Here is a 12,457-nt window from a genome sequence, read left to right on the forward strand (position 1 = left end):
AAGGAGATCAGTCCTGGGTGTTCATTGGAAGGTCTGATGTTGAAGCTGAAACTCCAATACTTTGGCCACCTGATGCAAAGAGCTGACTCATTTGAAAAGATCCTGATGCTGGGAAAGATTGAGGGCAGGAGGAGAAGGGAACAACAGAGGATAAGATGATTGGATGGCATCACTGACTTAATGGACATGAGTTTGGGTAAACTCCAGGAGTTGGTGATGGACAGGGAGGCCTGGCGTGCTGCAGTTCATGGGGTCACAAAGAGTCGGACACACTGAGCGACTGAACTGAACTGAACCTTCTCCTGAAAACTCCCACCACCCCAAGTCCAGGCAAAACACTCCAACAGGATCTTGTCATACCATAGTACTCGTTGCATGGTAATACAATGCCTATTTATTTGCCTGAATCCCCTAGCAGACTTCCAACTCCACATGAGCTTCACCTTCATTCCTTTAATGATTTGGATTGCAGTGCCAGGTATATAGTGGCATTTTGATCAGAGTTGAATCCTTAACGCTCTAGTCCTTGGCATGGAACCATCATTCAAAAAACATTTATTTGCTGCACATATGGATGGAGGAATAAATTCTTGAGTTTTCCTAATGTAGCCTAAGTTTTGTGCCAATGTGTTCCCTTTACTATACTAGGATATACCGATGTAGTAACATTGTATAGAAATAGTTACCTCAAGGGAATGCATTTACTGTAGTCAATGTTACAAGGCAATGTGGATTAGTAATTCTTCCTCTGAACCTCCTCTCACTTTATCTTTGACAGTAATATTTCCACCAAGCTACTGGATGAAACCACCTCCATGCCCTCCTTCTGTGGAACCACACGGGTAGAATTCCCTGCTGCTTCACTCCATACCTTTCAGGAGACAGCTTTCAGGCATTTATCCTAGGGATCGACAGATCAGAGGAGCCCCTCTGATTCACTGAGGGACTCCAATATTATTTGCCCTAAATAATAATTTTTATATGTAAGAATAACACCCACTGAAAATTATTATGAGAGATTTGGAAAATATATAATCAAGAAAATATAAATCACCTATAGTCTCATCACCTAGAGAGCAATGATCACTTCCTGATCTCGGTAGCTCTCTGCAATTTCAAATCCATCCCTCCTCTTGGCTCTCTCCCCTGAACTCTAGATTAGTGCCTTTGCCTCCTTAGTTACTGTCTTCACTGGCTTGTCCTGGCCGCCCTTTGACTCCACATGTTCTAAGTGGAAATCCCCATCATCCCCCACTTCTCCCTTGCACCTGCTCCTGTGTCCTTTTCAGCAAATTGTCCCACCGTCCACCTTGTGACCTAGGTTAGAAACGATCCTTAGCGCCTCTTTCTTCCTCACCCTCACATCTAACCAAGATGCTGTAGTTGTCTCTACTTGCATATCGTTTGGGTCTTTCCTTGTCCTTTAGTCACCAGTGTCACGACTCTGGTCCAGACTCCATCACCTCTCTCCTGGAATATGGTAGCAGCTTCCATGGGTCTCCATGTCTCCAATCCAGTCTCCATGCTGCGGCCAGAGTGACCACACAAGGAGACGCAAGCTATCACATTTTCTCATGAACTCAAACCCTTCAGTTTTTTGCAAGGTCCTTCCCCCAAATGCCCCCACCCCTGTTTAACCATTTCTATCTGGAGCAGTCTTCACTCTCCTCTTCATCAGGCTGACCTCTTCCCATCGTCCAGTTCTCCACTGAGTCATCTTTGTCCTCCAAGAAGCTTCGCCTGACTCCCCTCTCCCCATGAAAGTTCTGGCACGAGCCCACTTCATCCATCTCCTGTTTACTCCTCACATCCTCCCCTCTCCCTGTGAGCTCTCTGGGGCATGCGTTGTGGCTTCTTTGTCACCCCAAGCCCACGATTTTGCCCCGGCCTGCCATGTGGGAAGAACTACACAGATTCTCCAGGCAAGAATACAGGAGTGGGTTGCCATGCCCTCCTCCGGGGGATCTTCCCAACCCAGGGACTGAACCCAGGTCACCTGTCTAGTTCCTGGAGCTGCTAAGTGTGGGTCTAGGGTTCTCTTCCACATGGGAGGGGAGGAGGATGGAGCCACTGCTGGGAGGGTCTTCTTAGGCGGACACGCTTCCAGATTCTCTCTTCTTGAATCTGGTTCTTGAGTTCCCCGCGGGCACTCCACAATGCAGACACGTGCTGACGGGGGAAACTTGAGCGAGCAGAGCTGCCTACTCTGGCCTGGTCCCTGCCTGCGATCAGGGCTCACACAGACAGACCCTCCTGACCCGACGCCTGGCGGGGTCGCCAGCGCCCCAGCACCTGGCGGATGGCCGCGGCGATTTCGTGGTTGCGCAGGCTGTAGATGAGCGGGTAGAGCAGCGGCGTCACGTGGGTGTAGACCAGCGCCAGCGCGCGGTCCCGGTGCGGGGAGTAGCTGGCCTTGGGCCGCGCGTACATGAAGGTGGCGCAGCCGTAGTGCAGGAAGGTGACGGTCAGGTGCGAGGCGCAGGTGGAGACGGCCTTGCGGCGGCCCCGCGGAGAGCGCAGGCGGCGCAGGGCGCCGGCAATGGCGCCGTAGGAGGCCAGGATGAGCAGCGAGGGCAGCAGCAGCAGCAGCAGGCAGGCGCCCAGCAGAGGCAGCTCCTCGGCGTAGCTCCGCGTGCAGGCCAGGTGCAGCAGCGCTGTGATGTCGCAGAAGAAGTGCACCAGCAGGCGGGAGCCGCAGAAGGGCAGGTGGAAGACGGCCACCGTGAGCCCCACGGACACCGCCAGGCCCCCGAGGCAGCAGGCCAGGGCCAGCCGCGCGCACAGCCCGGGGGTCACCACAGCCGTGTAGCGGAGCGGGTGGCAGATGGCCACGTAGCGGTCATAAGCCATGGTGGCCAGCAGGAAGCACTCCGCCCCGCCCAGGGCCACGAACATCTGCATCTGCACGGCGCAGCCCAGGAAGGAGATGGGACTGCCTCGGCCCAGGCTCGGCGAGGCCAGGTCAGCCAGGGTGCGGGGCACCACCACCAGCGTGTAACCGAGCTCGATGGCTGACAGCTGGCACAGGAAGAGGTGCATGGGCGGCCGGGTGGTCGCCGAGGCCACGGCCAGCAGGATGAGCAGGTTCCCGCTCAGGGTGGCCAGGTGCAGGGCCAGCAGCAGCAGGAAGAGCGCCGGCCTCAGATGCGGGAACTCCGCAAAGCCCTGCAGGAGAAAGCCCCGGTGCAGGGTGGCATTGCTGGGGCTGGCCATGCACCCACCTGTCCAGGTCCAGAGGCACCTGTGGGAAAGAAGCAGGGGAAGGGGGAGTTTGTGGGCTCCGCTCCTCTGGCCCTGCTGGTGAAGAAAGGGCTGGATGGAATTAAGAGGGTAGGAGCCAGTAGAGCTGCAGAGAGGGGGGCTGGGTGATGTGCTTATTTCCAACTCCACCCCGCTTTTTGGTTATTGGCTCAGTCCTGTTCGACTCTTTGTGACTCCATGGGCTTGTAGCCCACCAGGCTTCTCTGTCCTTGGGGATTCTCCAGGCAAGAATACAGGAGTGGGTTGCCATGCCTTCTTCCAGAGGATCTTCCCAACCAAGGGATTGAACCCAGGTCGCCTGCATTGCGGGCGGATTCTTTACCCTCTGAGCCACCAGGAACATCTTATTGTCTTCTTCTGAAAATTGGTCGTTTTTCCTGCCTCCTGGACTAGAATTCTTACAACTCCTTTCTCAACATGCTCTTTGTAAAGAAACCTTGATTTGAGACCCTTTCTTTACTTTGCATCTCTCTTGACCTCCACCTAGGAAGAATGCCCTTTCTTCAGACTCCACTTGCTTTGTGGGTCTTGTACAGCCACCAGTATTAGTCGACCTCAGCCTTAGCTGGCTGCCCGGAGGCAGGCACTGTGTCTATAGGTTCTGCTTCTATTTCCTCCTTCTTGCCCTGTGCTGCTATTTCTGAGTTGCTTTCCTTGTACCGCAGAATTACAAAAACATAAGGCTTCCCTAGTGGCTCGGAAGGTAAAGAATCTGCCTGCAATGCAGGAGCCCTGGGTTTGATCCCTGGGTCGGGAACATCCCCTGGAGAAGGGAATGGCAACCCACTCCAGTATTCTTGCCTGGAAAATTCCATGGAAAGAGGAGCCTGGCAGGCTGCAGTCCGTGGGGTCACAGAGTTGGACACGACTGAGCGACTTCACTTTAATGCAGGTGAAGACCTTAGTCACCATCTCATTCAACCTCATAATTTTAAAGATGAAAAAAAAGAAAAAAGCTGGGGAGGGACAGGATAAAGGGCTTAACTGTTGACAGATAATTAGAATCAGAATCTGCATTCCTGAGACTGAATCCAGAACTTCCCATGATCCTATATGAGGATGTGAAAGGTCCCTGGCATTAGTTAGTCAATCCATACTGATTCAGCTTTAAATAGAGACCCGAGTCTGTGCCTGGCGTTAAGGCGGACACAGACAGCAGCCAATGGTTAGCGGAAAGGCCTGGCTGGGCCCATCTGGAACAATGCATCCTAACAGTCTTATTAGTACTGCGTCAGCAGGACAAAAAGCCATGTACATCTGTTCTAACTTGCCCTTTGGAGGTAGCAGTACATTCCAGATCTGCTGTCAGAACAGAGCCTCTGAGTATTATCCGGTGACTCATTACAGGCAACAGTGGAGAGCATTGATAGCGTGTAGGTTGGCTGCAATTGTTATAACCCTCCGGAGTCAGGGACCATCAAGTGGTAAGAAATTCAGAGCCGTGCCAACTAGAGGAGGATGTCTGATTTTTCCACTAGTTATTAATGATATCTCTTTTTAAATTAATTTAAATTATAAGCTCAACTATTATTTCCTCTTAGTGCCCTTGAGTCACTGTTTCTAATCGGTGTTGGAGGTGGAATTTGTTGTTATACTACAGAGTGCAACAGCAGTAAAACTGGGGCGCTGGCAACAGGTAAACTGAATACAGGAACGGGAAGGAATGCCAAGAGCTTGCTCTTTGCTATTGATGCTCCTTGTTGAAGAGAGCTCTGGGGATTTGCATCTGTCAGTGTCAGCCCGTGCTCTTTTTTGTCATCTGAGGGGAATGCCTTGAAACAGATGTTTGCGCTGTTGCATTGATGGGGGAGGAATAGGGTGGGGGTGGGGGTGGGTCTGGGGGATGTGGAATCACTTCCTATCATTCCCTTCCTCGCCCCGCTGTGTTCAGTCATTTGAACAAATTTGACAAACCTGTGTCGAGTCGGCAGCCTCGTCGCCGCCAGGTGTGACCAAGAGACAGAAGCCTAGTGTCCTGGAGGTTCAGGCAGGACGAAGCTGTTGCAGGGACCAGCTCTCTTCACTCTGCCTCTGCTGACCCCCTCCGTCTTTTACTTCTTCCTTTTCATCTCCTTAGGGAAGCAGAGAGTGGAGGGCAGAGAGACACAAACAATACATTTCTTTCCCCCTCACGTTCACACTTCACAGAAATGGAGATGTTGCGAAAGGCTGGGTAGTGGCTCCAGTAACCCTAAGCTCGAGGCGCATCATGTTTACAAACATGGAAAGCAAGCCAGACAGCTCAGTTCAATCTAAGGAGACTGAGGAGTGTTTCTACTTTGTCTAGAGTTTTTAGAAGGATTTCTCACAATCTCTAGGAATGTGTGTTAGAAGAGTCTTTTCCCTGGGAGGGAGAAGGAGAACAGACACTTTCACAACTGCAGTGGTTTGTTCAAAACCAGGCTCTAGCCTAGTGGGAGAAGCTACAGAGGGAAAGAAAGCCTCACCTTCCTCCTTCAGGGCCAGAAGGGCCATATCCTCAGCTGAGAGAGTGTCAGGCAAATGCGTGTACAGACTCCGTACATTTAACTCACTTAATCCTAGCAACAATCTAACGAAGGAGGTGCACTCTTACTGTACTTATCTAACAGGTAAATTGAGGACTAAAGGAATTAAATGTCATGAAGCTAGTTAGCAGTAAAGCCAGGTTTCTACTCAAGCAATTCTAGTCCCTGCTAGTCCATGGTTTTATCCACTATAACTGTCTTCCCTCTTTATCAGTCTCCTAAAAATTCTTCTCACATAAGACACACTCTGATCCTCTACCCACATCTCCCACCTCCCCTTGCCCAGGAATTACCTGCACCCTCCAAGACATTTCCGTCCTCACATTTCCCTTTGCTGACATTTCCCTTGAGGACATGTGGATGTAAGCAGGCATACAGATGATCTAAGACAGCAGTTTTAAAAAGAATTTCCACTTCGCCTTGACATTCTTCATTCCTATTGTTACTGTCCTGGCCGACCTGCTTTCCTGATTGTATAAGGCTCTGTGGAGCACTCGCAGATTAATGGCTGCCTGGTGGCTCAGGACATCTGGATGTGGTTGGGCTGGGGACATAGATCTGGGATTTGATTCTTCACTATGTAGAATAAATACAATTATCTGTAATAATGATGTTTTTAGCTGGTTATTTTAAAAGCCAGTTGAAGCATTTCGAAGGAGAGGTTGTGGGGAGACTTGAAAGGCAGGCAGGTCAGGCCCCTCTTGAAGATTCCATAAAATATGATAGTGAACTAACTTGAAAGTCAAATGGTCCAGATCTTCATGTTACAGCGAGGGATGCTGCAGAGAGGTCATAGAACCAGCCTGGGACCTCGCCACTATCTGTTGGCAGCAGAGCTGGACCCAGAACTCCTGTTTGATGGTTCTGTTTGCTGCCAGAATTGTCTTCCAGAGTAGACCTGAGTCCATGGATCTAGTATTATTGTTTACAAAAACACCAGGGGAGAGGTCACAGAAATATCAGATCATTGTCCCATAAGAAAGAATTGCCAATATGCCCGAATTTCCATTATTTGACTTAATAACCTGTCATGAGCATCTGGCCTATGAATCTACACAAATTGTTCTGAAATCTGTTTTCGTCCAGTGCATCTTCTTACGAAAAATACACACTGTGCATTAAAGGGCTTCCCAGGCGGTGCTAGTGATTAAGCATCTGCCTGCAGTGCAGGAGACACAGAGAGGCGGGTTCCATCCCTGGTCGGGAAGATCCCCTGGAAGAGGAAATGGCAACCCATTCCAGTATTCTTGCCTGGGAAATTCCATGCACAGAGAAGCCTGGCAGGAAAGATTTTTTTTTTTCTTTTCCTTAATCCTCAGTGAAGTAGAAAGACTCCCTACAGTCTAAATTTTTGCTTTGGTATTTGATGCTCAATTCAGGTTATGGACAAGTTAATTAACGTTCTGAAACCTTGCTTCCTTATGTTGAATGGGGGCAGCAAAGGAGGGACACGTGAGGATTCTGTGAGATAACATGTAAAAGCGAGCACAAAACCCACAACAAGACTGAAAGCATTCTCATCTCTGTCCTTCATGCCTCGATGAGATTAGATCACATTTCCTCTGAACATTCATCTTTCCATCACGAAAATCTCCTCACCCCTTGATTGTCTGGGATCTGTGAAACAAAGGTGTCATAGTATTCTGGATTTAAGGAAGAATGCTTTTCTCACGGGGAGAAAAGCAAAGATAGACATAATAGATAAGTCTCTATCTGTCTATCTTCATTGTCCTTTTTCTTTCCCCCACCTCCCTATCTGTCCACTTTTTTTTCCCTTTGGTTTCCCATCATCTTTCTAAGCCTGTACAGATTTTGGAAGAAGACATCTGTGAATTCAAATCCTGACTCAGTCATTTACTGGCCACATTACCTGCGGTTGACGTACTCAGTTTCCCTGATTCTCCATCTCTGTACATCTCAACAGAGGTAACAGTGTCTAATTGCTAGGCATCCTACAGAGGAAGCTCACAGCACAGGGCTGGGCACAAAGCAGTCATGAAGAGATGGTTGTTAATCACACCATGCTATCACACAACTTCTACAGCATCATGTCAGCCTATGGGTGCCACCTGCAGAGCAACTGACAGCTGTAATTACTATAATAACTCTTTTTCCTACGTCATCGGCCTTTTCCTTGGTTTATGACAGGTAATGTGAACCTCATTAATTAACATATATTTGCATTATTATATATTTCAAATTCAGATTTGTGTTCTAAATTTAAAAACTTGTTTACAAAAAATACCTCATTTACCTTTTTCATGCTTTGTCATGCAAAATTACATCTTTTAGTGTGTGTGTGTGTGTTTATTTTTGCATCAGTCTAGTAATTTCTTTACTCAAAGGAGCTAAATATCATCTTTAGTTGTAGAGATTTCACTGTGCTCCCTCCTCCAACCATTTATGATCTCAGCGTCGACCCCTGGGATATGAGCCTCCTTTCTGGCATGATGTTTCTGTCTTGTGAACCAGTTTCTCTTACATGATAAAGCAGTCTACTGAGTCCCCATGACTAAATTTGGTAAGATAGCTTGTCAAAGGCTTTTGAAAGTCTAAATAAAAGAAGTCCTTGCTAGTTTCTTTTTGGCATCTTTATCCCCTGAAAGCATTTAAGTAGATTTAATGGGGAATGTTTTCCTTATACAAACACTCTTGCTTTTCCCCTTCTACATGTTATAAAAATGAGACGCTCTTGGTATTTCCTGTGTCTGCTCTGGACCCCTTCTTAAATGATGGTTACAATTCTGGACGTTTTGGTTCTTCAGCTCTGGGTCAATATGTTACCTTGGGTTTTGCATTTTGGTCAACGTATTGTCCTCAGTTGCCTGACAATTCAGAATCGTGACAATGTGTGCACTTGTGTTGAGTTCCGCTGTTAGTTGAATAGTTGCTACTGTTAGTTCTCTTTTCTCCAAAAATCAATAGTGGGATTAGAACTTTGAGTGAAGTGTCATTTCAGGCTTGCCGGTCTCTCCACTTTCATCTGGAGAGGAGCTTTGAACCATACAAACCTAGGCGTCCTGCTGATTTTAGAGCCGGCTCTGCCTTTAATGCTTTTAAAAAAACTCCCTGTTTGAACGAAGCAGCACCCATTTAAATTAATATCCCTTCCACCAGAGGAAGAGGGATATGCTTCAAAAATGAGCATTTTAATCTTCAACATCAAAATTGTCTGGCAAGGAGACTGTCCCAGTTCTGGGACCACGAAGGTCAGCATATCACACATAAATGTATGATCATTGTGCTGTTACATTTTTTTTTAATATAAATTTATTTGTTTTAACTGGAGGCTAATTACTTTACAATGTTACATTTTTAAAAAGTATTCTAGGCCTTAGGGTCAGTTACTCTGTCTACTTGAGTAAATATTTTCATTTTCACTCTATAAAAAATCTAATTTGTTCTCAAAAATTTTTTGAAAATCAACTATCATTTTCCATGAAGTTGGTTTTAGTAGGTTGGAAAATATTTTTAATTTCCAACTTCATCTGGTGCTACACAATAGAGAGTTCCCCCCAAAACCCAGAAGACTGTTTCTTGTTGGTCACAGACTGAGAGAGCTGGGACTAAGAAATGCGTGAAGAAATTGAAGCTACCTCTCTTCTGTCAGGATATTTTCATGATTCATTAAAATGGAAAAAACCCCACCATGGTTAAGGAAAAATGTTGATTTCCTGAGCCAGCCACCTATCAGAAGACAGAGCTGCTGATTTCTTTGGAATATTTCCTCAGAAAGTCACAGGCATCTCAGGAAAACCATTATCTGCAAGAATTGTGTGCGTACTTTTGGCTTCAGGACCTTTTTTCCAATGGGACATCCCCCCACCATCCTCCTGCTTTAGAAAACTCCCGTGGTTGCTGAGAAGGAGCAACAAATTCCTAGAGGAAATAAGATAGAATGCACAAGATTCAGCCAGCCCAAAGGTGGGCTCTGACGGGGGCCTGGATCTTCTTCAAGGGGAGGCCCTGTGGTTGATGTGTCTAGGGCCCAGGGATTTTATTCTTTGTCCAGTATGGGAGGCGTCTGTGGAAGCTTCCCTGTCATGGCATTGTCAGAGGTCAAGTTTTTGTGTTCCATGAAGTAAAATGATAATCACAGGTAAAATGTTCTTGAGTACTTTCTTTTCTGCCTCTGAGAGTTGAAGAAATCGTATTTTCTTCCATTCTATTCTTACATGTTATTCTAGAGAACCGAAATATCATTGGATGTCCCTCACAGTGAAAACCTCTGTTTGTTTGATAAGACAGAATTCTCCCCTTTTTAGATGAGAAAGCTGAGGCAGAAGAGAGGCATTTGGGCAAAGGCCATTCAATAAAAATAGAAGTGGAATCTAACAGTGCTGGCATCTGTGGCCACCTCACGTTTCTCAAGCCCTCTCCCCACCTCAGGGCACCCGGGGCTGAAGGGCTCCACAGGAGACGGCACCTTGAACACCGAGTGCTCCAGGGTTTACTGCTGTGGGGGCAGCAGATCTGATCTAAGGAGGGGGGTCTTTCCCTCACGAGAAGTGATCTCTCCAGGGCAAACCTACTTGGGAAGCATTGTGAGTCCCTAGTTTCCATGCTCTGCTCTTGGTGTTTCTCATCCTCTGCTCTCCTACCCCACAGGCTTCTCCTTACCTGGGCTCAGAGACAGGGGTGGACAGGAGATTCAGATCATGGTGACTGGAGGTTAGAGAGATCACAGGTGAAGTGAAAACAGCAGACTCCAGAACTGCAGCGGGCAGGTGCGGAGGAGGAGGAGGGCTGGAAAGGAGACGAGTGAGGATGGAGAGGCTGCAGAAGGGTGAGCACCCGGAGGGGATTTCCACAGCGGCTTCTGATTAGCTGTGTCTGGTCGGTCCTTTAACCATAGCTCGCTTTATATCCCTGGAGAGCTGGGGAGATGGGGAGGAGAGGGATATACTAGTCCCTTCCAGAGGGAGGGCAAGAGCAAAAGGTTCCTGTGATGAATTCTTTCGTTATAGAATCCCTCCTCAAGGTTGGACACCTAGGAGGGCTTGGCGCACACACGGTGACTCCGCAGCTGTCCAGAGAGAAACAGCTTCCTGTTTCATCTTGACCACCTGCCCAGAATACCCTCTGTCCCACTGGTGCCCACTCACTCCCTGGAGTGTTCCATGCTCCTCTGTCATCACAGCAATTCCCATTCCCATCTGTGCATGCTGGACCAGGGGGAAGTTCTAGAACCTGCTAGAAGGATCAGGTGCTCCACAGGTCTAAGATGTGTTAGCCTGTCCAGTGTCTAGAGCAGGGAGCTGGCTGTTGAGATGCATGAATGGATTGTTTTTAACTCTCACATGTGTGCAAGGACCCCAGGAAACTGCACTGGGCCGTTTCCACCAAAGGATACTCCTGACTCTGGAGTATGAACTTGACCTTGACTCTGAGTATGGAGCATGAATTTGACAACACTGGCAGATCTCTCTAAGTTTGGGAGCTGAAGACTTGCTCTTGATTTTTCGATTATTATCCCTCCTATCCACATGCCTATGTGCACCAGCAACATATGGCTCAGAGGTCATCTGTTCCAGCCCATTCACTCATTCACTTGTACTTTAACAATTCAGCACATGCTTATTGAGTACCTACTATGTGCCAGGCTTTGATCTAAGTACTGGGATCAAGTACTAAGTACTTAGTACTTGGATGGGATCAAGTAATAAGTACTGTAGATCAAGGGGCAAAATGGACAAAAATTTCTGTCTTCACGAAGCTTACATTTCAGGGAGATGAGAGAGACAGTAGCCAAATTAGATAAATGTAGTGTATTTGAAAGTAAGTCCAAGAGAAAAATAAAGGAGGCTAGGATATGTGAGGGGATGACATGCAATTTTAAACAGGATGCTCAAGGAAGGCTTTAATGGGAAGGAGACATTTGACGCAAAACTTGAAGGAGATACAACAGTGAATCATCTGGATGTCTGCAGTAACAGCATCCAGGCAGAAGAATTAGCCAGTGAGAGATACTGAATGGGGGAGCAGGTCTGGTGGGTCTGAGCTACAGAGAGGAGCCCAGGGTGGCTGGGGTGGAGCGAGGACAGAAGAGTGGGAGATGAGGTCAGAAAAGCTGTGGATGGCCAGTAGGAGGCGCCTTGCAGGGAACTGTGAGAAACTGGCCAAAATAACTGTAATTAAAAAAAAGACAAAAATTAAAAAACAAACCAGTCTGGCTGCTGTGCTGAGAATAAACTTTAGAGGGCCAGGTTGGAAGCAGAAATCAGCAATACAATAATCCAGATGAAAAAAAATATATATGATTTAGATGAGAAAAACAATAGAAGTGGTGAGACAAGGTTGGGTTTTGAATACACTTGATTTATTAATATTTTTATAATACATTTTAAATGTAGAGGCAGAAGAATTTCCTGATGGATTGAATATGAGATGGGAAAGGAAGAGAGGGGTCAGAATGATATTTCACCTGAGAAACAGGAAGAATAGAGGCATCATTACCTGAGATGAGGAAGGCCTCAGGTGGAGTGACTCTGGGGAGAAAGAGTGGCCAGAAATTCAGTGAGGGGCGTGTTAAGGTTGAAATGTCTGTTAGATGTCCAAGTGGATCTGTCTAATCAACAGCTGGACGTGTGATCTGCATTTCACAGGACAGGTTCAAGTTAGAGGTGTAAATGTGACATCATCAATGATAGGTGGTACTTTAAGTCATGAAACTCGAGATCACTATGGGA

General features: G+C 47.3%; 1 protein-coding gene across 1 annotated transcript; it reads right to left on the bottom strand.

Annotated features, from left to right (window-relative positions):
- Positions 1-2,235: 2,235 nt before the first annotated feature.
- On the bottom strand, positions 2,236-3,213 carry LOC133246933 (olfactory receptor 10AC1-like). The gene has a single exon (XM_061415477.1). It carries the CDS (start codon positions 3,211-3,213, stop codon positions 2,236-2,238), a length of 978 nt encoding a protein of 325 aa, XP_061271461.1.
- Positions 3,214-12,457: the final 9,244 nt, after the last annotated feature.

The sequence above is a fragment of the Bos javanicus genome, chromosome 4 (assembly GCF_032452875.1).
Source record: "Bos javanicus breed banteng chromosome 4, ARS-OSU_banteng_1.0, whole genome shotgun sequence".
Lineage (NCBI taxonomy): Eukaryota > Metazoa > Chordata > Mammalia > Artiodactyla > Bovidae > Bos > Bos javanicus.